This window comes from Lepidochelys kempii, chromosome 21 (genome assembly GCF_965140285.1).
Source record: "Lepidochelys kempii isolate rLepKem1 chromosome 21, rLepKem1.hap1, whole genome shotgun sequence".
In the NCBI taxonomy this organism is placed as follows: domain Eukaryota; kingdom Metazoa; phylum Chordata; order Testudines; family Cheloniidae; genus Lepidochelys; species Lepidochelys kempii.
The window spans coordinates 18754193-18781634 of record NC_136400.1 but is presented as its reverse complement, the minus strand read 5'-3'; the positions used below and the strand labels follow the sequence as shown (position 1 = coordinate 18781634).

The 27442-nt window shown below is 45.0% G+C and overlaps 1 protein-coding gene across 14 annotated transcripts in view; it reads right to left on the bottom strand.

Annotated features, from left to right (window-relative positions):
- LZTR1 (leucine zipper like post translational regulator 1) overlaps positions 1-27442 on the bottom strand; it is a 298691-nt gene that overhangs the window by 180003 nt on the left and 91246 nt on the right. For all 14 annotated transcript variants that reach the window (XM_073319623.1, XM_073319627.1, XM_078849769.1 and 11 more), the window contains one exon: positions 22291-22348. In XM_073319623.1, the coding sequence (XP_073175724.1) occupies positions 22291-22348 (58 nt within the window). The remainder of the gene's footprint in view (positions 1-22290; positions 22349-27442) is intronic.

The following is a 27442-nucleotide window of genomic DNA, read 5'->3' as shown; positions in this document are numbered from 1 at the left end:
CACAATATATTCATAATTATAGGATTTGGGTTGTTTTCACTTTTCTCCTAGGCTTCAGAGCAGAAGAAACTTTTCAGCAGCAATTCAATTGAGGAGAGGGAGGCTGCCTCACTTGGCATTCTAAAAGGAGTAAGGAGAGATTGGGGCATAGATATAGGCGTGATGTAGGAAGCAACGATAAGAAATTTAAACTTGATACACATTGCAATGGGGCACCAGTGAAGTGACTTTAGGGGGAATTATATGATCAAAGCAATGGGTAAGAAGGGTGATTTTGGCAGCAGCATTTTAGATGGATAAGAGGTGATAAGTTTAATGGCTGCTATGTTCCATTGTTCTGAGTGGAAATGAGGCCACACTACTCTCCATTAAAATGCTCACTTTCAAAATGGCCATTTCCTTCCATTGTTCCCAATGGAAGCGAAGCCAACATACAATCAGGGAAGTCGGTGGCCTCTTATGTTGCCAGGTGTCTGACATGAGTAGATGACTGGGGATCAGAGCGTTACTCACCTTGTGCAGTAACTGAGGTTCTTCGAGATGTGTATCCCTGTGGGTGCTCCACTTTAGGTGATTGCACGCCTCTAGTCAGAGAATTTCAACAGCAGTACCTGACTGGGCTGCACATGCACTCTCCCCATCTTGCGCCTGTAGCGGCAGTTGATTAGCGCTGTGTGGCCGCCCACCCCCCTCAGTTCCTTTTCTACTGTAGAGGACTAATTAGAGCTCCAAAGTAGTGGGGAGGAGGAACGATAGTGGAGCACCCATAGGGACACACATCTTGAAGAACCTCAGTTACTGCACAAGGTGAATAATCCTCTCTTCTTCTTCTTCGAGTGATGTCCCTGTGGGTGCTCCACTTTAGGTGACTGACAGTGCCCCTCAGGTGGAAGGAGGGATTCGGAGTGAATTCTGAATGGACGATAGTACCATGTGTCCCAGCCAAATGTCAGATGCTAAGATCTGGTCAATGACATAGTGTTGTACGAATGTGTGGGGTGATGTCCAAGTAGCTGTTTTGCATATGTCATTAATAGGCACCTCATTCAAGGTGGCTACTGATGTGGCTACTTCTCTTGTGGAGTGTATTCTGAGCCACGAAGGGGGTTGTAGCCCCTGTTGACAGTAGCAGAGCTGGGTGCCTGAAATCCATTTGGAAAATCTCTGCTTGGAGATGGGTTTGCCTTTGGAGTGTTCTGTAGTGGAGAGGAACAGTTTGGGAGTTTTTATGAACTTGGTCCATTCTAGATAAAAGACTAGTGCCCTTCTGACGTCCAGGGTGTGGAATGTCACCTCTTGCCTGTTCTTATGAGGTTTAAGGAAGAATGTGGGAAGATGGATGGGTTAGTTGAGGTGGAATGAAGAAGGGACTTTAGGTAAGAATCTAGGGTGAGGTCTCAGAGTGACCTTTTTCTTAAGAAAAATCATATATGGTGGTTCTGCCCTAAGGGTTCCTATTTCTCTGACATGCCTCATGGACATGATGGCTACTAGAAAGGCTACTTTCATGGAAAGGTGTAGTAGTGAGCATGTAGCCAAAGGTTCGAACAGGGCAGTCGTCAGAGGTCAAAGTACTAGGGTGAGGGCCCACGGAGGATTTGGGGCTATCGGTTCAGGGTAGAGGTTACGAATGCCCTACAGGAATCTTTTAGTAGTTGGGTGTGCAAAGACTGAAACGCTGTCCACCTTGTGGTGGAAGGTTGTAATTGCTGCCAGGTGTACCTGTAATAAATTCATTGAGAGACCCAATTTCTTATGGTAAAGTATGTAGTCCAGGACTACAGAAAGGGTAGAATTGGTGGCTTTGATTTGTTTGTTTAGAGACCACGTGTGGAATCTCTTCCATTTGTAGAGGTATGACAAACGTGTAGTTGGCAAGAAGTCTTTAACTTCCTCAGAGCAGATCATCTCCTAACCTTGGAACCACTGAGGAGCCAGGCTCTCAGGTGGAGTATCTCCAGGTTCGAGTGCAGAGTGTGAACTTTGTCCTGAGAGAGGTGATTTGGAAAAAGTGGAAGAATTTGTGGAGGGCATGCTTACATCTCTCTTAAGTATGGATACCATGTTTGCCTGGGCCACACTGTGGCTACCAGGATGACTTTGGCTTGATCGGTCCTCATCTTGTTTATGACTCTGGGCAGTGGTAGAGGGATGGGAAGGAAGGCAGGGGAGAGGAATAGCTCAGTGGTTTGAGCATTGGCCTGCTCAACCCAGGGTTGAGAGTTCAATCCCTGAGGGGGCCATTTAGGGATCTGGGGCAAAAATTGGGGATTGGTCCTGCTTTGAGCAGGGGGTTGGACTAGATGACCTCCTGAGGTCCCTTCCAACCCTGATATTCTATGACACTCTATGACACTAAGGCATACAGGATAAGAAATGCATCTCCTCTGGATTTTGGTCCCAGACCCGCTCCGGAGCATTTGCTGGGCATTTGCTGTTCCAGCTCACAGCAAACAGGTCTACTGAGGGGAACCCCCATTGTTGGAGTATGCTCTGGATCACGGAGGTGTTTCTTTCTCACTTGTGGTTATGCAAGAACTTTTGGCTTAGCATGTCCACCGTGATGTTCTGAGATCCCGGTAGGTCTGTGGCTGATATGTTGATGTTGTGTTGGATGTACCATGTCCACAACTTTACGGCCTCTGTGCATAGGGAGTGTGACCTCACTCCTCCCTGTTTGTTTATATGGAACATGCAGGCCATATTGTCCGTCATGATCTGTATGGCTTTGTTTTCAATTAGAGTCATGAAATGCTCGCAGCTCCAGAACGTTGATGTGAACTGTTGATTCTGAAGAAGACCATCTACCCTGTACTGTGAGGCTGTCTAAGTGGGCACCCCATCCCAGTAGGGAGGCGTCCATTGTAATTATCATTTCAAGGGGAGGCCAGAGGAAGGGGACGCCTGCACACACATTTTGCAAGTGAATCCACCATTGTATCAAGTCCTTGACCTTTGCTGGCATACTTAGGAGTTTGTTCAGTCTGTGTTTGTGTGGGATGTACACTGTCCAGAGCCAAGCTTGCAGGCAGTGAATGCACAGTTTGGCATGATTTACGACATATGTGGTCACCGCCATGTGTCCTAGTAGACAAAGGCAGATCCTGGCAGATACCCATGGACTGTGTATTGTGGTATTGATCAGGTTTGTCAGGGTGACGAATCTCTGAGGTGATAGTGATGCTTTCGCTTCTGTAAAGTTTAGGTGGACCCCAATAAGGTACAGTTGTTGGACTGGTGTTAGTGTTGACTTTTGAAGGTTTATTTGTAGACTGAGATCTGTGAAAAGCAACACTGTTTTCTGTGTGGCTTTGATGGTCTTTTCTCAAATATGAGCCTTGAGTAGACAATTGTCTAAATACGGGTTTATCACGACCCCTTGCTTGCGTAAGTGGGCTGCCACCACTGCTAGAACTTTGGAAGACACTCAAAGGGCCATGGAGAGGCCAAATGGTCATACCATGTATTGGAAGTGGTCCTGTCCCCATATAAATCAGATGAATTGCCTGTGTGCTGGGTGTAGGACACCGTGAAAATATGCGTCTTGTAGGTCGAGGGCTGCAAACCAATCCCCTTGCTCCAGTGCAGGAATTATTGTTGCTAAAGTAACTATCCTGAATCATTGTGTTTTGATTAATTTGTTTAGTTTCCTGAGATCAAGAATGGGTCTCCATCCCCAGACTTCTTCTGTGTTAAAAAATAATGGGAATAGAAGCCCTTCCCTCTGCATTGTACCGGCATAAGTTCTACCGTGCCTAGTTGCAGGAGGTGTTCTATTTCCTGTCTCAGAAGTGACTTACGAGAGAGGTCCCTGAAGAGGGACGGGGAGCGAGGGTGGGTAGGGGGGATGGAGAGGAACTGGATGGTCTTAATCATCCCTAGTACCTATCTGTCAGAAGTGATGGTGGCCAGACTGGGCAGAATGGTACCAGACAGTCTATAAACGGATGGTCAATGTAGTATGGCGTTACCAACAATGGTTGGGGGAGTTCTGTTAAGCCCTCGACCAAACCTTCAAATTTGGTGTTTAGGGGTCAGTTGCTGTGATGTGGAGGACAGCGAAGAATTTGATCTTCGTTTGAGTGGCCTTTGCCTATGATCTTTGAGGATCATACTCTCTCTTGTTCTGTGTGTACGGAGCCTGTCTAGGACGTTGTGATGTGTAATACCTGCCCTGTTTGCATTTAGTTGCAGGCGTATAGTTGCCTAGAGATCTAAGACTGGCTTTCGAGTCCTTTAAGGAGTGGAATGACTTGTCAGTCTTTCCAGCAAATAGCTTCGGCCCCTCGAAAGGAAGGTCCTCTACTGTAGATTGCACCTCCTTTGGAAACCCCTGACAAGTGCAATCAAGAGGCCCAGCACATTACTATGGCGGTTGCGATGGTCCTCGCAATGATGACTGGAGGGCTGTTCGAACTATACGCTGACCTTCGGAAATGAGCAACGTAAACCGCTCTCTTTTCCTCTAGTATAAATTCAATAAGGTCTGCAAATTTCAAACATGTTGTGTGGTCATATTTTGCCATGAGATCTTCATAATTGGCAATTCTAAGCTGTAATGTCACCAATGAGCAGTCCTTGTGGCCAAGTAAATGTAGCCTTTTCCACTCCTTATCATAAGGTGTGGTCCTGGAATAATGTTGCCTGCCTCCTTCATTAACAGCATCCACCACAAGAGAATTCGGTTGGGGGTGGGAAAATAAAAATTCTAGCCCCTTCGAAGGGATGTAATATTTTTTGTCCGCCCTCTGACACATAGGTGAGATTGTGGTTGGGGGGTCTGCCAGATGATTGTGGCATGCTCCATAATGGCATCATTTACGGGCAAGGCAATCTTGGAGGATGTCGACATGCGGAGCATATCCAATAGCTTGTGCTGAGATTCGGTGACCTCTTCAAGAGGGATTTGTAGTGTGTCAGCTGTCCTTTTAAACAGCTCTTGAAACTGTTTGAAATCATCTCTGGTAGTAGGGGGCAGAAGCATGATGGTCTTTTGTCAGGTAAGGAAGACAAGTTGGTTGCAGGAGTAGCATCCTGGTCTAACTCCTGCTCTGTTTCCTCAAAAGTCTATTCCTGGGAGACATCAGGTGGCATTACTGACTTTGATGAGGAATGTCTATATGTTTCCCTGATGCTTGGTGGCTTGGAATAATATTGCCTATAGGCTGCTCATGGACCCCAGAATGGCAACTGTGTTGGGAAAGGCACTGGTGAGGGTCCCCATGGGTGTCCATACCACCTTTGTATATCTGGTCTGGGATGGGGTCTAGGATGCGCTACCGGCCTGCATGGGCAAGGAGTGCTGAGATGAAGAAAGTTCCCTCTTCTCATCCTCATGCTCGTCACTGGAGAAGGGGGAGGCAGATGCAGCTGATGGTGTGCATGATACTAAAAGCGTTGACGCAGCGTTGGTACCGTGGAGGAGGGACTCACATTCCAGGGTCACTGTCAGGTTCTTCAGTACAAGGAACTGGTGTATTTTTGGTACCAGAGGAGGCGTGTGCATTTGTTGTGGTGCCGAGAATTGTTGCAGTACTGGGAAGTACTGCAGTGCCAGGGGGATAGGTGCTGACATCAACTGCGCCAAGGACTTAGGAGGCTTCAGTGGCGATGCATCAATGATGTGCAGCAGAGAGCCAGGAGGTGTTGCCAGTACCTTAGGAACTGCAGAGGCACTCAGTATGGAGGATTTTGTTACTGTCGCCGGTGCCGTAGTAGAGAGGGCAGTATTTTCTCTGCCTTCCTTTTTAGAGCCTGCTCGCTTGGGGTCTGTGGCCTTAACAGTACCAACTGTACCAGAAGTCCCTGCCAACTCGTAGGTACTTAGCCACAGTGTAGTCGGTACCAATGCAATAGATCAAGCCAGGGAACGTTTCTTTTTAGTCGCAGTTTTGGTAGGAGTGGAAGCTCTCCTGTTTGCAGGTCTTTTAGGAGACAGGTCCCTCCCATATGAAGCTGAGGAGGGGGATCTGGCAGAAGCCGTCTTTGGTGATTGGTCACTGGCAGAAGTTTGCGCTCCCAGAGCTGAGGCAGGACGGAGGGACGTCTCAATGAGAATCAGTTTAAGTTTGAGGTCCCTTCCTTTTCTTGTGTGGGCCTTCAGATTATGGTGATGAGTGCACTTTTGGGGTACATGTATTTCCCCCAGGCACCTGATGTATTGTGAGTGTCAATCTGAGATAGGAGTTGTCTCACAGGAAGAGTGGCAACATTTAAAACCAGGAGATCCTGCCATTTCAAGGAAATATCCCATGACGGTGAAATTATAAAGAAAGAATGTTTGTTGTTGTTGGGTTTTTTTTGTTTTTTTTTACAGGGAGAAGAAAAATAGAAAGGTCTTAACCAACTAATCTAACTATAGTAATAACACTAATCTAACCATTATATACGAGTACTGCTAATGATCACTTCTGAGGCAAATCAAGTGAAGGCACCACTGGAGCTCTGACTCAGACTAAGGGTGGTTGAGAAGTAACTTGGGGGCTGGGAAGGGGGGGGAGGAGCTGCACAGAACTAATCAACTGCCGCTACAGGTGCAAGATGGGGAGAGTACATGTGCGACCCAGCCAGGTACTACTGTAGAAATTCTCCGACTAGAAGTGCAGGGGCACGCAGTCACCTAAAGCTGAGCACTAACGGGGACATCACTCAAAGAAGAAACTGGCCATCTTTGCTAACGGCATCCAGTTGCCTCAGTCCCAATGAAAACAATAGGAGATGGCAGCCATTTTGAAGGTGGGAAGTTTCTCATAGAATTCTCTGAAGAACATCATACTCCTGCCTCTGCTAGAAATACTTTCAGTTATGAAGAATAAAAAATAGCCACTAATCCTAAAAATGTTGCTTATGCACAAGATTTATGTACGTTTTAACCATACAGAGAAGTCTGTTGGTTTCTGAGATCATTTACGTTAAAAAAAAAAAAAAAAAGTCTGACACCAGGTGCTTAATTTCTTACAGGAGCCTTTTTTTCATTAATTTGAACTCAAACTAACAGATTTATTTGTTTGTTTCAGAGTGGTAGCCGTGTTAGTCTGTATCAACAAAAACAACGAGGAGTCCTTGTGGCACCTTAAAGACTAACAAATTTATTTGGGCATAAGCTTTTGTGGGCCAAAACCCACTTCATCAGATGCATGGAGTGGAAAATAAAGTGGGTAAGTATAAATACACAGCACAAGAAAAGATGGCAGTTGCCTTACCAAGTGTGGGGGGGTCAGAGCTAACGAGCCAATTCAATTAAGGTGGAAGTAGGCTATTCTCAACAGTTGACAAGAAGGGGTGAATACCAAAGGAGGAAAAATCACTTCTGTAGTGCTAGTGAGGCCAATGTAATCAAGGTGGCCCATTTCAAACAGTTCACAAGAAGGTGTGAGTATCATCGGGGGAAATTAGATTTTGTAGTGACCCATCCACTCCCAGTCTTTATTCAGGCCTAATTTGATGGTGCCCCGTTTGCAAATTAATTCTAGTTCTGCCGTTTCTCATTGGAGTCAGTTTTTGAAGTTTTTTTGTTGAAGAATTGCCACTTTTAAGTCTGTTATTGAGTGTCCAGTGAGATTGAAATGTTCTCCTATTAGTTTTTCAATGTTATAATTCTTGATGTCCGATTTGTGTCCATTTATTCTTTCACATAGAGATTATCCGGTCTGGCCAACGTATATGGCAGAAGGGCATTGCTGGCACATGATGGCATATATCACATTGGTAGATGTGCAGATGAACGAGCGAGCCCCTAATGGTGTGGCTCATGTGGTTAGGTCCTATGATGGTGTCCCTTGAATAGATATATGGACAGAGCTGGCAACGGGGTTTGTTGCAGTGATTGGTTCCTGGGTTAGTGTTTTTCTTGTGTGGTGTGTAGTTGCTGGTGAGTATTTGCTTCAGGTTGGGGGGCTGTTTGTAAGTGAGGACTGGCCTTTATTGGTAAATTCCTGGAAAATGCATTCTATACTGAGCATATTCTACTATTGGTCTCACTAATGCCATACTGAGAGGTAAAATCACATTTCTACTCACCAGTTACCTGGCATCTCCATAACAACAATACAGAATCAAAAAAACAAATACAGGAAAAGATCTAACAGTGTTGATCATCTAGTCCTGTCTCCTTCTGGGCAGTTCAGTACTGAAATACATTCTCTGCTTTTTCCCAACACATTTTTAAATAGCCAAAGTGAGGAGGGTTCCGCCACTTCCCTTGAAGAATATGGAAACACTCTAACATCATGAGATTACATTTCCTGATTTTCAGCATACATTTTTCTTTGCTTATTTTCATTTCATTGCTCAAAGTTTTAACTGTTGTATCTTACACCCTTATATCCTTTGGAGAAGCAGTAAATAATTATAAGAAAATGGCAGTTCCACAGAACGATCTGGATCTCATGGAAATCTGGGCTCACTGGAACATGTGTTTTAATATAGCCAGAAGTCATACATCTGGAAACAAAGAATATAGGTTACACGTACATGATGGGGGACTACATTCTGGAAAGCAGTGACTCTGAAAGGGACTTAGGGGTTATGGTGGATAGCCAACCGAATGTGAGTTTCCAGTGTGACAGAGTGACTAGAAGAGTAAATGCAATCTCTGAACATATAAACATGGGAAATATCAAATAGAAACAGCACGGTGATATTACTACTATATATGGCACTAGAGAGGCCATCACTAGAATTCTGTGTCAAGTTTTCAAATTCATAGATTTTAAAGGACAGAAGGAACCACTACCATCAACTAAACTGACTTCCTGAACAACACAGGCCAGAGAATTTCACCAAATGATTCCTGCATCAAGCTTATAACTTCTAGATGAGCTACATATCCAATTCTGACGTAAAGACTCGCAAGTGAGAGAATCCACCACAGCCCTAAGTAACTTGTTCTAATGGTGAATAACCCTCACGGTTGAAAATGTGCAACTTATTTCTAGTCTGAATTTGTCTAGTGTCAGCTTCCAGCCACTGGATCTTCTTATGCCTTTGTCTGCTAAATTAATGAATATTCTACAGCTGAAGTCTTCTCGTCTTGTACATACTTCTAGACTGTGATTGAGGTCACCTTTTAACATTCTCTTAGATTCTCTAACACAGAGAGAATACTGTGCGGCCTCCTAGAATATCAGATCAGGTGCAGTACTGATCACCTCAAAAGAGATGCTGCAGAATTACAGGGGATTCTGAGAAGGGTGATGAGACTGACTAAGGGAGAGATTGAAAAAACTAGTACAATACTTACCTTAGAAATATCTTAGAAAGGCGACAAATAAGATGGAACATGATGAAAGTATACAAAACAATTAATGGAATTTCTGTTCTCCCAGTCACATAACACAGGAAGAAGGGTTTAAGTCAAAGAAAATTAAAAGTTAGCAAATTCATAACCCATAAGAGGAAGAGCTTTTTCACACATCTCATGGAACAAAGCGGCAGAGCAGAACATTGTTGAGGCTAAGAACTTAGCAACATTCAAAAAAGAAATGGACTTCTATAGGTATAATAGAAATATAATATGAATTAATAAATCATTAATCTTACTGCATACTAAATGTAAATGCTAACAAAATTTGGAAATATCCACAGATTTCATGGATTCCAAGGCCAGAAGAGACTACTGTGATCATCTAGTCTGATCTCCTGTATAAAACAGACATAGAACTTCCCCAAAATAATCTGACAGCATATCTTTTAGAAAAACATCCAATCTTGATTTAAAAATGGTCAGTGATGGAGAATCCACCATGGCCCTTGGTGAATTGCTCCAATCATTAATTACACTATTAAAAAATTACACTATATTTCCAGACTGGATTTATCTAGCTTCAACTTCCAGCCATAGCACTGTGTTATACCTTTCTCTACTAGACTGAAGAGCTCATTATCAAATATTTGTTCTCCGTGTAGGTACTTTTAGACTGTAATCAAGTCACTCCTTTGCCTCCTTTTTAAAACAGATTAAGCTCCTTCTATAATACCATTATAAACCATATTTTCTAAGCCATTCTCGTGACTCTTCTCTGAACTCTCTCCAATTTATCAACATCTTTCTTGAATCATGGGCACCGGCACTGGACACTGTACTCCTGCAGTGGTCACACCAGTGCAAATACAGAGGTAAAATAAACTCTTTATTCCTACCAGAGTTCATGCGTCTAAAGATCATAGTCACCCTTTTGGCCACAGCGTCACACTGGAAGCTCATGTTCAGCGGATTATTTATCATGACCCCTCAGTCTTTTTCAGAGTCACTGCTTCCCAGGATAGTCTCCTATCCTGTAAGCATTGCCTACATTCTTTGTTTCTAGATGGATACATTTACATTTCGCTATGTTAAAATGCATATTGTTTGCTTGTCCTCAGCGTACCAAGCAATCCAGATTGCTCTGTATTAGTGACCTGTCCTCTTTGTTATTTACCATTCCCCCAATTTTTGTGTCATCTGCAAACTTTATCAGTGATAATTTTATATTTTCTCCCAGGTCACTGATAAAAATGTTAAATAGTCTAGGGCAAAGAACTGCTCCCTGTGGGACTCCACTAGAAACACACTTATTGATGATGATTCCGCGTTTACCATTACATTATGAGACCACAGAATGCATCTGATGAAGTGAGCTATAGCTCACGAAAGCTTATCCTCAAATAAATTTGTTAGTCTCTAAGGTGCACAAGTACTCCTTTTCATTTTGAGACCTATTGGTTAGCCATCTTATAATTCATTTAATATGTGCCATGTTAATTTTATATCATTCTAATTCTGTAATCAAAATATTGTGCAGTATCAAATCAAAAGGATCACTTAGAATCATAGAATCATAGACTATCAGAGTTGGAAGGGACCTCAGGAGGTCATCTAGCCCAACCCCCGGCTCAAAGCAGGACCAATCCCCAACTAAATCATCCCAGCCAGGGCTTTCTCAAGCCTGACCTTAAAAACCTCTAAGGAAGGAGATTCCACCACCTCCCTAGGTAACCCATTCCAGTGCTTCACCACCCTCCTAGTGAAAAAGTTTTTCCTAATATCCAACCTAAACCTCCCCCACTGCAACTTGAGACCATTACTCCTTGTTCTGTCATCTGCCACCACTGAGAACAGCCTAGCTCCATCCTCTTTGGAACCCTCCTTCATGTAGTTGAGGGCTGTTTTTTCCCCAAGTACAGAACAGAAATAGTTATTGAACACTTCTGCCTTTTCTGCAATATTATTGATAATTCTGTCATTTCCATCTAATAATAGAACAAACCCATGGTTAGGATTCTTTTTGTTCCTTATAAACTTCTCAGCTTCTTTAACTCAGAGTCTTTAACTCTGAACACAGATTTCTCCTTACATGAGTACATGGGTACTCCACAATTCCCGGTCCTGCGGGAGCAGGGAGCTGCTGCAGCCAGCGGGGAGTGCCCAGGAACACGAAGTGCCGTGGCTGGTACGGGTGCCCCAGAGCTCCGAGCCAGAGCCACCAAAGGTGCTGTGGGGTGCCTGCAGCTCCCCATTTTGTCACGTATATTTTTAGTAAAAGTCACAGATAGGTCACAGGCAATGAAGAAAAATTAACGGAAGCCCGTGACCTATCCGTGACTTTTACTAAAAATATGCCTGACAAAATCTTAGCCTTACCCATGAGTGAAGGAAACCAGAAGATTGCTTCTTCTTCAACATACTTCCAAGTTACCTGAACTCATCTATTATCTGCCAGATATCCCACAATGCAGTGTCATTAGTGCCAATATGACCCAACATGAATGGATCTTTGCCCATCAACTTCAAAAGTCTATCCAATCTTAAGAGTGATGTCTCATGTCTTTGCTCCAGGAAGGCAGCATACTACCCTGTTCTCTGCAAGTTCCTTGTAGAATGTTCTTTCTATTCATTGTGATACAGCATGGCCAGAAGGCAGCTGGAGAGTGATATAGGAGAGATAGGTAAGTCCCAGGATGAGGAGAAGCCTTACTCCCTGTAGAGGGAAGAAAGGTTACTATAGATTAATTAAAAGCATTTGAAGCCAATTAGAGCACCTGAAGCTAGTTACCTGATAAAAAAAACCCTGCTTCAATCAGCCAGGGGAAGGAGTTGGAGCAGAGGAGAGTTTGGAGAAGTGCCATGGCTGGCTAGAAGACCAAGACCCTAGGTAAACAGACACCCAGCTTGTGCAGAGAGAGGGCAGGAAGCCCCACAAGCTGAAGAGCAGGAGAGGGAAGTAGCCCAGGGGAAGGAAGCACCAGTTCAAGCGGTTTGCCACTATCCCTAGGGCCCCTGGGCTGGGACCAGGAGTAGAGGGCAGGCCCTGGTCCCTCCCTCTCCACTACCCTTCTGTGGGTTACTAGTGAGACAGGAGAGACCTGTGAATGGTTGGAGAATAATTTGTAAACAAGCTTGCTTTTTTTACAGGTGAGGCTGAGCTGCCATCCACAGGGATGTCCCATACATTTCTCCATTCCCTCGGACCATCTGTATCTTAAGAGGTATCTTCCACAATTTCCACACTGAGGTCCTGGTATCGATTGCAAACTTCTAGCTGTATGGAATTCCTCCGGTGCTCTATTCTCTAGTAGCTATAGCCTGCCCATCCTCATCTGTCTCCACCTGTGAAGAATGCTGACGTGATCTCTTGCCTTTGGTGGTTACGAACTACCAGACTTCTTATCTAATTTTCTCTCTCTCAAACTTTTTGGTGGCCAGCTCCTTTCTTTGATCCTGGGGTACTGATGTTTCCTGAACCTGGCCGCCTAGAAACTCTTCAGCTTCTCTAATTCTCAGTAGCATCTACTTCCCCCTCCAATCCAAGAATCTTTTCCTCCAGCACAGCCACCTACTTGATCTCCATGCACAGGAAGTCCCTTCTGATGTCAGGAAGGAAAAAATACATGGCACATGTGTTTCAGATCACAATCACTGTTCCATTGCTCGCCATCCTGAAATCACACGTGGACCTGAACCTTGAAGGAGAGCCTCTCTAAACTGTCCTCAAAACTCTTCTGTTCGTTGCCTCTGTTTGTGTCTCTCAAGTTCACCTAGCAAATGACTTTTTATACAAAGTCTCTTTGTTTAGCTCAGCTCAGCCCTGCCCCTCATCACCAAGGAGAGATTAGCCACTCAGAAAGGTCAACCAGCAAGGCTGAACAAAGCTCCAAGGGTCAGAGTCTCATGGCTTTACCAAGGCACCAACACACAGATCTGACTCAGCTGCTTATTCAGGGGCAGCTATGCAGCCCATACTCAGAGAGCGGACAGACAACCCACAGATTGACCAAATGTGCCACTCACCAAGTCCCATTACCTCCAAGTATGAAGTCTGCAGCTACACCCTCCAAAACTCTCCTCTTAGCTGCATCTGTTAAACCTCATATTTCAGGGCTTAAGACAATATCTACGTAAAGGGTTTGAAGAAGACATAAGAACTGCAAGCTGGATCAGACCTCAGGTCCAGCTATCTAGCCCAGGATCCTGTCTCCAACAGTTGCCAGTACCAGATAATCCAGATACTTAAGAGTAGGATATAAAAAAACCCAATAGGCGGATATGAGATAGTCTGCCCCCCACTTTAGGTCTCATCTTAATCTCTAATAGTTGGAGATTAGTTTAAGATCTGAATCAAGTTGTCTGGAGTGGCTCACAACCGTGAGTGCCAACCTCAGGGCAGACTGTTAAGAAGCAGGGCATAAGGCCCAAATTGTTTGTGTGTTCCATAATTATATTTCACTAACCAAGTATTAAGTGTGAACTCCTCAAGCACTATAACAACCTTAACATGGAGTTACAAATAGTTCCCTTGGTTTACTCCAGTATATCTTGCAACTGAAGCAAACTTTCCTTTTTGACAGATAGTCTCTGACACCAAAAATCACAATAATATTCAGGATACTCCCAGTCTCAAAAGACCAGTCACTTATCCCAGGTCAAGTGCACAGTAGACCTCTCACCAAAGACAACACTTGTAGCCAATGCTATAATAAACTAACTAAAGATTTATTAATTAGGGGAGAAAACCAAAAAAGAGTTATTTACAAGGTTAAAGCAAGTTAACTAACACGCACACACAAATGAGTTACAGTCTTAGGTTCTGTCATAAATATAAAAGGAAGGGTAACCACCTTTCTGTATACAGTGCTATAAAATCCCTCCTGGCCAGAGGCAAAACCCTTTCACCTGTAAAGGGTTAAGAATCTATGGTAACCTTGCTGGCACCTGACCCAAAATGACCAATGAGGGGACAAGATACTTTCAAATCTGGAGTGGGGAGCGGAGACAAAGGGTTCTGTCTGTCTGTGTGATGCTTTTGCCGGGAACAGATCAGAAATGGAAGCATTCCAACTGCTGTTAAGTTAATAAGTAATCTAGCTAGAAAATGCATTAGATTTTCTTTTGTTTAATGGCTGGTAAAATAAGCTGTGCTGGAGAGAATGTATATTCCCGGTTTTGTGTCTTTTTGTAACTTAAGGTTTCGCCTAGAGGGATTCTTTATGTTTTGAATCGGATTACCCTGTAAGGTATTTACCATCCTGATTTTACAGAGGTGATTCTTTTACCTTTTCTTTAATTAAAATTCTTCTTTTAAGAACCTGATTGATTTTTCATTGTTCTTAAGATCCAAGGGTTTGGGTCTGTGTTCACCTGTACCAATTAGAATAAGAATAAGCTTAGGGGGTCTTTCATGAAGGTCCCCACATCTGTACCCTAGAGTTCAGAGTGGGGAAGGAACCTTAAAAGGTTCCAAAAAGTAATAGAAGCTGCTGTAATGTGCAAGATTTATACATCCTTTAGGGCTAACCCAAGCTAAGCAGCTTAGAGATCCTTTGTTTATTCTTAGAAATATCGCCTTCTCCAAATTCCAGGCAGCACAGTGATACAGTTCCTTCTGATCAAGGATTTTTATTCCCTTCCCCCAGAGTTCGAACTGTGATGGGATCAGGGTTTATGCACATCCCCTCTTCATGGGTGTGTGGGGAGAGCGACGTAAAAAGTCTTTTTCCACTGATGTCCCACAATGGTTTGTCTGTTGTCTATAAGCCTTCTTTTGCTGGGCGGGAGATGACACGTCTTGTGGTAAACTAGTATTTCACACTTGATAATGCTTCTCTGCTGACTGTGGGGGCTTCCAGTTTCACAGCAAACACTTTTATAGTTACAAAGCACACACTTAAATTTTACCTTATAATGTGTGTGACAGGGTCGGGCCAGATGGCTACAGGAGAGTAACAGAAGGCAGATATATTAGCCCCAGGCTAAGTAGGTCCCTTTTCCCTGGGTAAGGTGACAGGGAAGGTTCCAGAACAATCAGGAACCTTCTGGAGATAATTAAGACAGACAGGCTGATTAGAACACCTGCAGCCAATCAAGAAGCTGCTAGAATCAATTAAGGCAGGCTAATCGGGGCACCTGGATTTTAAAAAGGAGCTCACTTCAGTTTGTGGTGCGCGTGTAAGGAGCTGGGAGCAAGAGGCACTAGGAGCTGAGAGTGAGAACATGGACTGTTGGAGGACTGAGGTGTACAAGCATTATTAGACACGAGGAGGAAGTTCCTATGGTGAGGATAAAGGTGGTGTTGGGAGGAATCATAGAATCATAGAATATCAGGGTTGGAAGGGACCCCAGAAGGTCATCTAGTCCAACCCCCTAGGAGGAGGCCATGGGGAAGTAGCCCAGGGAGTTGTAGCTGTTGCACAGCTGTTCCAGGAGGCAGTCTAGACAGCTGCATTCCACAGGGCCCTGGGCTGGAACTCGGAGCAGAGGGCGGGCCCGGGTTCTCCCCAAATCATCCCAACTCCTGGTCAGACACAGGAGGAGTCAACCTGGACTGTGAATTCAGAAAAACGACCAAGCTGAGGGCTGCCGTGAAGCTCCAAGGCGAGCAGATCCGCCAATAAGCGCAAGACCCACCAAGGTAGAGCAGGAACTTTGTCACACGTGGGATACAGCTATTATAAGTGAGACTAATGCAGGCAGCAACTCACTAGCATTTCATAAAGTCCAAACACTAAGCACAGTCTTATAAACCTTAGTATCTATTTTAACAATGCTAACACACAGGGGAGCCAGACACAAGTACTCCTTTTCTTTTATCTATGCATTTGTTAGTGTCAGTGAGACCTAGACATGAGCTGGCACCTGGTCTGCCAGCATCACAATCTGAATCACATGATTTAACATAGCTTTCAAGATATTTTATTAACAAGCTTGGAAGGACTATCTTTTGACAGCGTGGATACCAGAACTGGACAGAGTATCCAGTAATGCCATCATACAATAGTAATAACAGCTCACTTACTTCTAGTCAATACATTCTTCTATTCAACCCATCCTTGTTTATACATCAAAATATCGCACGTTGACAGAAAGGCCGAAAGCTTAAGCATATATCACAACTACGCTAAAGAAATCCCATAAAGCCTTGCAAGTAACGTTAAGAGAGACACACACACAATGGAAATTTACTAGTTTGATTGTTTTAAAGTAAAAGAACATAATGTACTCTCATAAGTATTGTTTTTCTACGATGCTAAAAACCACAAGAAAGGAAGACGTTTCATAGGTGAATAGAAGTTACAACTGCAAAAGGGCAAAATTTAGTAGTTGGCAAAAACATGTTTTCAGCTTATATTCAGTTGTATTGGTCAAAGTTGTTTTCATGGAAATATAACGCACAACAGAATGTTTAAACCATGTAGTCAACAAGTTTCTCTTTGCTAGAGATTGGATAATAAGTTACACAGTTAGTTGCAAATTGTAACATAATAAAAATAAGTAATGTATAAAAAAACCTATAGATTGCAAACCAAATCAGACCAGAGCAAATGGACAGCCTTGGTAACCCCATTTTGGTAAGTTTTGCCTTTCTGTGTGCCTACTGACACATTTTTAGTTAAGGCAAGTTGACTTCATAAACCGAGTTGAGCTGGTTATTCAATGACTTATCATTCAGTGCATAAACCAATGATAATTATTCACCTGACTGCTAACTCATTTTCTGAGTCACTGCTTTCCAAAATGTGGGCCCACCCCACAAATCCTATAAGAGTGATCTTCATTATTGGTTCTTAGATATACGACCTTGCATTTAGCTATATTAAAATCACATGTTGTTCAGGTGAATCCAGATTAACCAGGCAGTCCAGATCACTCAGTGGAACTGACCTGTCAATCCTTCTTTACCAACATTTTTTTATTTTCGTCCGGGTCATTGTGATGGTATGTACAAACCCCACGCTGGGCAACAAGAGGTTAAGGGATCATTTTGGACTCACCCAGCCTCGCCCCGATACTTCTGCAACAAATGCTCTATCTGCTGGAGGAATTAAAAGGCAGGGAATTAGCTCATTTGGGTGGCAGAACTGGAGGTGAGCAGATCTGCAGCCCACAGCTCCTGCAGAGCAGAGGGAATCCTAAGTCTCTGATCCAGCTGCCCAAAAGGGCACTCCCTGAGGGAAGAGAGGACCCACCCCAAAGTCCAACCAGCGAGGGAAGTATCCTCTGGACCTTGGACTTTGGTAACCCCCTTCACTTATTCTGGTTTGGGTTTCCCCACCATGGGAAAGCCTGGGACTAAACTGACCCCGAGGGGGTGAACAAGAGGAAGAAGCCCAGGGAGAACAGTCTTAAGCAGCCTTGATTACCAGACTACTGGTAGCCCAAAGGGCTCTGGGTAGGAGCCCAGTGGAGCGGGAGGACCCAGGCTCCCCTCCCCACAACCCCCTTGGCAGTCAGGAGTGGCACTGTGATCACTAGGCCATACTCCCCAAGAGAGGTCCATTACAAATTGGTGGAGAATGTGGGAAACACCCCACCCTGAGAGAAGGACAAACTGACTGACCAAGGCGGCCAAACCGCCCGACGTAGAATAACGTTGGCTGGTACGCCAGCAGAGATGGAGTCAGAACAGTTGCTGAAATGGATGACTGAGAACCAGCAGCAGTAGGCAGCACAACAGCATCAAAAGCAACAGCTCCTGCAGCAAATGGCCGCCCAGCAACTGGTTCAGGACTTAGGGTCCCAGAAACAGGAACAGCAGCAAAGTTTAATTCAACAAGTCGTGGCATTAATGAAGCCCCAAGTGTCCCCCAGAGCTTCTCCCTTGGGGGGCCTGGAACCAAACCCTGGAGCCCCACCAGTACCCACGAAGCTCACAAAAATGGGCCTTGAGAATGACCCTGAGGCTTTTCTAGTGACATTTGAGCAGGTGGTGACGGCGGTCCGATGGCCCCCTGACCAGCACGGGCCGTATACCAAGGACAGGATGCAGAGACCACCCAAGACTATCCTCAGGTCAGAGCGGCCATATTGGACTACCTCAACATAACCGAGGAGACCTTCCGCCAGATGTTCCACAGGGAGAGGTACCCTCCAGGGGCTCAACCCCGGGTTGTCACACAGAAACTGTGAGATCTATGTTGGAGATGGCTAAAATCAGAAGGGCGGCCCGGAGTAGAGGTGGCTGAACTCATCCTGGTGGAGCAGTTTGACCAAATCCTCCCAAAGAGGGGCAGGGGGACTGGGTGCTCAGACATCGACCAGAGTCACTTACCGAAGCTGTGTGATTGACGGAAAACTATCCGGCAGCTGAGAGAGCTCTAACTCCGGCATCTGAGCCATTGCTTGATGCCAGAAATACCCCTCGACAGAAGGGGGAAGCCAACCAGGGAAGTCAGAAGCTACACAGAGTGTCCCAGCCTATCAGGGGCCCAGCCAGCCCTCAAGCGCAGGAGAAACCCCAGGTCCTCCAACCTCAGCCCGAACATAAAGCCTGGGGTCCCCAAGGGACTTCCCCACTCAAAAGCCAGGAAGGATGAGGGGGCCAAGCATCTGGGGGAAGACATCCCCAGAGGCCCAGTTCCCAACAAGCAGTCCTGGGGCTAACCATGGGGGCCTGTTTCTCCTGTGGGCGTCAGGGCTAGCATTATCAGGAATGCCCCTATATGGGGTGCAGCTCTGGGCAAGTATGATGGCAGAGAGTCATGCCTGGAAGCACACCCCAGCAAAGGTAACAGTTCTTGTACAAATAAATGGGACTGAGGTAGTAGGTCTCGTAGACTATGGGTGTGGGCAAACTCTGGTCCGGGATGACTTGGTCCCCTACCCTAAAGCCCCCAGGGAGACCATCTCCCTGAAGTGCATTCATGGGGATATTAAACCCTATCCCAGTGCCTGGGTCGAGGTCACCACAGGGAAGAACAATAAGCCCCCTCATAGTAGGGCTAGCCCCAACCCTAGCCTTCCACATAATCTTCGGTCAGAATTGGGAACACTTCTCCGACATATTGAGGGGATGTAGACCTGCTCCTGGGAACCTGGAGGAAGCGCCTGAGGGAACCAGAGTAGGCAGGGAACCCCAGCCCGTCACACAGGCTGGAGTATATTAGGAGCAGGACCCCAGGGCAGGGAAGGGGGGGTCCAGCCAAAAGGAAGTGCTGCCGGAAGATCCTCCTAATGAGGAGACATTACAAACCCCACTCTAGGAAGGGGACTTACTGACCCGAGAGACTGATTTCGTGAAGGACCAGAGGGAAGATGAGACCTTGAGCCATGCATATGAACAACTCCCAGTGGTTCAAAGTGAGGTCGCAGATCCCCACCAGGCTGCGTAATACACTCAAAGACCATTGGATAGGGGAAATTCAGTCACAACTCCTCATCCCTCAGTCGCATTGATGAGAAGTCATGCGACTGTACCATGCTATCCCCTCTGCAGGCCATCTTGGACAAGAGAAAACTTTGGCCCGGATCTTAGACCGCTTCTTCTGACTTGGTGTACATCAAGAAGTTAAAAACTTCTGCAACTCCTTCCCTGAATGCCAGCTAGTTGGGCCAAAAGGTGGGGTGAAAGCCCCCCTCATCCCACTCCGGTTCATCAATGTCCCCTTCAAACACATTGGTATAGACCTTGTCAGCACCCTGGAAAAAAGTGCCGCTGGATACAAACACCTATTGGTGAGTCAATTATGCAACTCACTATCCTGAGGCAATCCAACCTACGTAACACCAATGCAAAGACTATTGCCATGGAACTACTGAAAGTCCTTGCTTAAGTAGGCGTTCCTAAGGAGATGGTCACCGACCAAGGTACGAACTTCAAGTCCCACTTGATGAAACAAGTCTGTGTCAGTTTATCACCTGCAAAGGGATGGCCTGGCTGAACACTTCAACTGAACGCCAAAGCAGATGCTAAGAAGTTTTATGCCTGAAGACCTGCATCATTGGGATCAACTGATTCCATTTCCTGTTTGCCATTCAGGAAGTCCCACAAACCCCCTTGGCAGTCAGGAGTTGCAGCCGTGACCACTAGGCCACGCTCCCCAAGAGAGGACCGTTACAGTCATTGATAAAGATATTGAATTGCATTAAGCCAAGAAGAGATTCTTAGGGAACTCCACTAGAAATGCCAGCACAGAATGGTGATTCTCCATTTACAATTACTTTGTGAGGTCTACCAGTCAGCCAGTACTTAACCCATCTAGCGTGCTTTCTTCATTTTGCATATTGCTATTTTTTAAAAATCAGAATACGGAGTAGTACAAAGTCACTTCCCTTACAGAAATCTAAATATGTCAGTAAAACTGCCTTTGACAATGAAACTCGTAATCTCATCAAAAAATCAAGTTTGTTTGACACAACTTAATTTCCATCAAACCATGTGGATTGGCATGAATTACACTGCCATCCTTTAAATCTTTAGCGACTGCATCTTCTATCAGCTTTTCCATTATTTGACCCAGGATCAATGTCAAGCTAAGTGGCCTATAGTTACCTAGGCCATACTCTTTACACCTTTAGATACTAATCCTCTTGAACTTTCCCAGCATTCCAAGGATTTGTTGTCCAGTTCTGGTGTCCTCACTTAAAAAAAAAAAAAAAAAGAGGCTGACAAATTTACCTGGGGTCAGAAAATACTACAAGAATGAGTAGAGGTCTGGAAAACCGCCTTAGAGTTAGATATTACAGGAGTTCCGTTTATTTACTTTATCCAAGAAAAGATTAAGAGGTGACTTGATCACAGTCTATAAATATCCACATGGAAAGAAGGGCTGTAATCTAACAGATAAAAGCATAACAAGATCCAACAGATGGAAGCTAAATCTAGACAAATTCAGGCTAAAAAGAAGACGTATATTTTTACTAGTAATAACAATTAACCATTGGAACAATACATCTACAGATGCCATGGATTCTTCATCACCTGAAGTTTTAAAACTAGGACAGGACTGGGTGTCACAGCACAGGCCAGAGAATTTCACCAAGTGATTCCTGCAGATCTTTGAGAAAATCTGCTCTAGGCTCAACCAGAAGTTATGAGCTGGATGCAGGACTCACTTGGTGAAACACTCTGGTCTGGGCTATACAGGTGATCAGACTAGATGATCATAAAGGTCCCTCCTGGCCTTCAGTATCTATGAAATGTACACAAAGGTACAAACCATACTTGGTTTTCCCAACTGAAAGGAAAAACTGAAGCTGAAATCAAATCTGCACACAGTGGAAACAAAGAAATAGTCAGTTTCCTGCTAAATATGTATAAGAACATAAGAGCGGCCATACTGGGTCAGACCAAAGGTCCATCTAGCCCAGTATCCTATCTTCCGACAGTGGCCAATGCCAGGTGCCCTAGACGGAACGAACAGAACAGGCAATCATAAAGTGATCCATCCCCTCTCGCCCATTCCCAACTTCTGGCAAAGAGAGGCTAGGGACACCATCCCTTCCCATCCTGGCTAACAGCCATTGATGGACCTATCCTCCATGAACTTACCTAGTTCTTTTTTGAACCCTTTTATAGTCTTGGCCTTCACAACATCCTCTGGCAAAGAGTTTCACAGACTGACTGTGCGTTGTATGAAAAAATACTTCCTTTTGTTAGTTTTAAACCTGCTGCCTATTAATTTCAGAGGGTGACCCCTAGTTCTTGTGTTATGAGAAGGAGTAAACAACACTTCCTGATTTACTTTCTCCACACAGGTCATGATTTTATAAACCTCTATCATATCCCCCCTTCATCATCTTTTTTCCAAGCTGAAAAGTTCCAGTCTTATTAATCTCTCCTCATATGGAAGCCGTTCCATACCCCTAATAATTTTTATTGCCCTTTTCTGAACCTTTTCCAATTCCAATATATTTTTTTTCAGATGGGGCAACCAAGATGTGGGCGTACCATGAATTTATAGAGGCAATATGATATTTTCTGAATATGAAAATTATGAAATTACACTCTGAGGAAACAATAGTGCAATCTGAAATAGAAAACACAAAATTATGTAAAAACACCAAGAGGAAGTGCTGTATTGTTGTGATTCAGGGCTTACCTCTTCCCAGCATGTTAGCTCTCTGTCCTGCAGGCCAATCGTCCACATATCATTTAACCTAGATTATATGAAAACAGTATCAGATTTAAATTTCTTTAGGTTGATTATTTTTAGTTTGTGAAGTTGTAATGAACAAAGACAGCAGTCAGCAGTCCAAACCTCAGAAGCATTCCCCGTTCTCACATGCAGCAGGAATTCCTTAGCCTAGAGACTGGTGCTTTAGCCAATCCCAAAAAAGCTAGTAATAGGCTCAAGATTTTAGCACCTTCCAGGATCATCATATGTAAACCCAGAACAGTATTACAGCATCAGTCTTGTTGCTTTTGTGCTACAATGAACAATTTCACAACAGCTTTGCTCAGAGCTTGAGGATTTGGGCTGCTAACCCGTGAGATTTTAGATGAAATCCTCCTTTTTACTGTTCTGCTTCCTCCTTCCTTTCCATCCCCCAGTGGCAATTCCAGACCCTGACCACAGGGATTAGTGATGTGGCTGAACCCAACCTCAAGGACATTTTAGATGAAGAACCCACTACCCCATCACTCTATTGGCGAGGCCAAATCTGACTATACTGCTCTAAATACCAGTAAGCCCCAGCCTCTCAGGAATGTTCCCTTCCCTGATGTTTGTCTGCCTAGGGACTCATGTTCCTCAATGAGATGCTGCTAACATGGTCACATTAAGCTGTTAGAGAGCCCTCATTCCTGGTTCTTCTGCTCAGCCAATCTTCTTGCAGCCATCCTGGAGACTCCCGGGAATAGGCCTCCTACCTAGAAATTGAGTAACTCCTCAAAATGGTCTGTTCTTCTCACCACCTCACCCAGAAAAAAGGCTCTCATTAGAGTTAAGAAAGCCTCCAGAGACACCTCCTCCTTTACCTGACTCATCTCCCAGGGACTCTGACTCCGTACCTCAACTCCAGGTTTTCAAATAAGTTATAAATATTATATATATAAAGTTATAAATAAGTTCATCAGTAAGGTTAATAAGGGCTGGAGATTCAGGTGAGGAAAACCTGAGGGCTCTGACTCCTCCGCTAAAGCTCTCACTAAGAAAAATCAAAACAACAGGGTGCTTACTTTGCCAATCCTCAAATCCTTAGAAGATACAAAAAGAAAAGGAGTACTAGTGGCACCTTAGAGATTAACCAATTTATTTGAGCATAAGCTTTCGTGAGCTACAGCTCACTTCATCGGATGCATTCAGTGGAAAATACAGTGAGGAGATTTATATACACACAGAACATGAAAAAATGGGTGTTATCATACACATGGTAAGGAGAGTAATCACTTAAGATGAGCTATTACCAGCAGGAGAGCTGGGGGTGGGAGGGTGGGGAGAGGGGGAGAAAACCTTTTGCAGAAATAATCAAGGTGGGCCATTGCCAGCAGTTAACAGGAACATCTAAGGAGCGGTGGGGGTGGGGGAATAAACATGGGGAAATAGTTTTACTTTGTGTAATGACACATCCACTCCCAGTCTTTATTCAAGCCTAAGTTAATTGTATCCAGTTTGCAAATTAATTCCAATTCAGCAGACTCTCGTTGGAGTCTGTTTTTGAAGTCTTTTTGTTGTAATATTGCGACCTTTAGGTCTGTAATCGAGTGACCAGAGAGATTGAAGTGAAGTGTTCTCCGACTGGTTTATGAATGTTTTAATTCTTGACATCTGATTTGTGTCCATTTATTCTTTTCCGTAGAGACTGTCCAGTTTGACCAATGTACATGGCAGAGGAGCATTGCTGGCACATGATGGCATATATCACATTGGTGGATGTGCAGGTGAACGAGCCTCTGATAGTGTGGCTGATGTGATTAGGCACTATGATGGTGTCCCCTGAATAAAAATGTGGGCACAGTTGGCAATGGGCTTTGTTGCAAGGATAGGTTCCTGGGTTAGTGGTTCTGTTGTGTAGTGTGTGGTTACTGGTGCGTATTTGCTTCAGGTTGGGGGGCTGTCTGTAGGCAAGGACTGGCCTGTCTCCCAAGATTTGTGAAAGTGATGGGTCGTCTTTCAGGATAGATTGTAGATCCTTGATGATGCGTTGGAGAGGTTTTAGTTGGGGGCTGAAGGTGACGGCTAGTGGCGTTCTGTTATTTTCTTTGTTCGGCCTGTCCTGTAGTAGGAGACTTCTGGGAACTCTTCTGGCTCTATCAATCTGTTTCTTCACTTCCGCAGGTGGGTATTGTAGTTGTAAGAATGCTTGACAGAGATCTTGTAGGTGTTTGTCTCTGTCTGAGGGGTTGGAGCAAATGCGGTTGTATTGTAGAGCTTGGCTGTAGACGATGGATCGTGTGGTGTGGTCTGGGTGAAAGCTGGAGGCATGTAGGTAGGAATAGTGGTCAGTAGGTTTCCGGTATAGGGTGGTGTTTATGTGACCATTGCTTATTAGCACTGTAGTGTCCAGGAAGTGGATCTCTTGTGTGGACTGGACCAGGCTGAGGTTGATGGTGGGATGGATGAGCTCTCAAAACTGGATACTCTCATAAAAAAAACAAACAATCTTCCACACAAAGTTCCTCGTGGCTGAACTTTACAAAAACTAGACAAGCCGTTTACAACACACACTTTGCTTCTCACAAAAGAAAAAGGACACTAAACTGTCTAAGCTACTACATGCCAAAAGAGGCCACAGCAATGGTTCCCTTAACCCACCCAGCAATATTGTCAATCTATCCAACTATACTCTTAGCACAACAGAAGAATCTGTCCTATCTCAGGGCCTCTCCTTCTGCCCCTCCACCCCCACAAACATGATACAGTTCTGTGGTGACCTAGAATCCTATTTTCGACGTCTCCGACTCAAGGAATATTTCCAACACACCTCTGAACAACATACTAATCCACAGAGACCTTCCTACCAACACTACAAAAAGAAGGATTCTAGGTGGACTCCTCCTGAGGGTCGAAACAACAGACTGGACTTCTACATAGAGTGCTTCCACCGACGTGCACGGGCTGAAATTGTGGAAAAGCAGCATCACTTGCCCCATAACCTCAGCCGTGCAGAGCACAATGCCATCCACAGCCTCAGAAACAACTCTGACATCATAATCAAAAAGGCTGACAAAGGAGGTGCTGTCGTCATCTTTGGGACTAGTTTCAGCAACCAAGCCACTTCAACTGTGCTTATTTGGCACCTGCTACTGGCTCCCATCAGTTCCCATGCTGGATTCTGGGGCCAGCAGAGCCCCATCCCAGCTATATCATGCACCACCATTGCCAAACTCATCATAAAACGGGCATGTCAGCAAGTTGCCCAAGGTGCAGTTCTGGTCCCTGGTCTTCTTGGACTCAGTCCTGAGCCACTTAATACACTCCTTGCACTGGTCACCAGTCCAGTAAATTTGCAACACTGCAAGATTCTTTGCTATTTTCTGATATGCAGGGTCATTCCTAGTAATTTTAGTAAAGTCAACTGTTTTCTGGCCTCACATCAGAGATTTACCAAAATCTGTCTGTGCTCCCATAACCATGAAGCAGCACACTCTGCAAAAGACTTCTGTTCAGTCTCCACTGCAAACACAGAAGGCTCTCTGAGGGCGTGTTTGCAGAATGGTGTTAAGAAGACAAATGGAGGGGTTAAACACTGACTCACTGGGCTGCTGCACTAAATCAAGGTGGGCTGCTTCCATCTTCCTGGAGCTGATGGCCCAAGGGATTGTGGGATACTTTTGGCAGCCACCCAGGACCTGAGTCAGGTAGGTTTCTTCTATCCTGCAAAGCAACAGGGCTTGAACCCTGGATCTCAGCTTGATTCTGACCTGAACCCTCCAGCCCCACAGGATCCTAGGACCAAGCCCAAGTCTGTGAGATCTGTGTACAGACAGAAGGGGGGTTTGCCTAAATTTGAGCCTGGGCTTACATTGCAATGTAGACATATCCTATGTGGCTCTGTTTGCTACAACATCCTGTGCTTCTCTGTTATGAGCAAAAGGAAACTCCACCGATTGGAAGGCATGAGATGCACTGTCCTAGGGATGGGGACTTCATGACCACCACTCCCAGGAGAAGGAGGTGGGTGGTGGTGGTCAGGGACTCCTTCCTAAAGAGGACTGAGTCATCTATCTGCCGTCCCGACCGGGAAAACCAAGAAGTGTGCTGCTTGCCAGGAGCTAGGATTCATGATGTGACAGACAGACTGCCAAGACTCATCAAGCCCTCGGATCGCTACCCCTTCCTGCTTCTCCATGTGGGCACCAATGATACTGCCAAGAATGACCTTGAGCGGATCACTGCAGACTACGTGGCTCTGGGAAGAAGGATAAAGGAGTTTGGAGGCACAAGTGGTGTTCTTGTCCATCCTCCCTGTGGAAGGAAAAGGCCCAGGTAGAGACCGTCGAATCATGGAAGTCAATGAATGGCTACACAGGTGGTGTCGGAGAGAAAGCTTTAGATTCTTTGACCATGGGATCGTGTACCAAGAAGGAGGATTGCTAGGAAGAGACGGCTTGCACCTAATGAAGAGAGGGAAGAGCATCTTCGCAAGCAGGCTGGCTAATCTACTGAGGAGGGCTTTAAACTAGGTTCACCGGGGGAAGGAGACAAAAGCCCTGAGGTAAGGGGGAAGTGGGACTCCAGGAGGAAGCAAGAGCAGGAGAGTCCAAGATGGGAGGACTCCTGCCTCATGCTGAGAAAGCAAGACGATCAGTGAGTTATCTTAAGTGCCTATACACAAATACAAGAAGCCTGGGAAACAAGCAGGGAGAACTGGAAGTCCTGGCACAGTCAAGGAATTATGATGTGATTGGAATAACAGAGACTTGGTGGGATAACTCACGTGACAGGAGTACTGTTCAGGAAGGACAGGCAGGGCAGAAAAGGTGGGGGTGTTGCACTGTATGTAAGAAAGCAGTATGACTGCTCAGAGCGCCAGTATGAAACTGCAGAAAAACCTGAGAGTCTCTGGATTAAGTTTAGAAGTGTGAGCAACAAGGGTGATGTCGTGGTGGGAGTCTGCTATAGACCACCAGACCAAGGGTATGAGGTGGATGAGGCTTTCTTCCGGCAACTAACGGAAGTCACTAGATCGCAGGCCCTCGTTCTCATGGGAGACTTCAATCACCTCGCTATCTGCTGGGAGAGCAATACAGCAGTGCACAGAAAATCTAGGAAGTTTTTGGAAAGTGTAAGATTCAATTTCCTGGTGCAA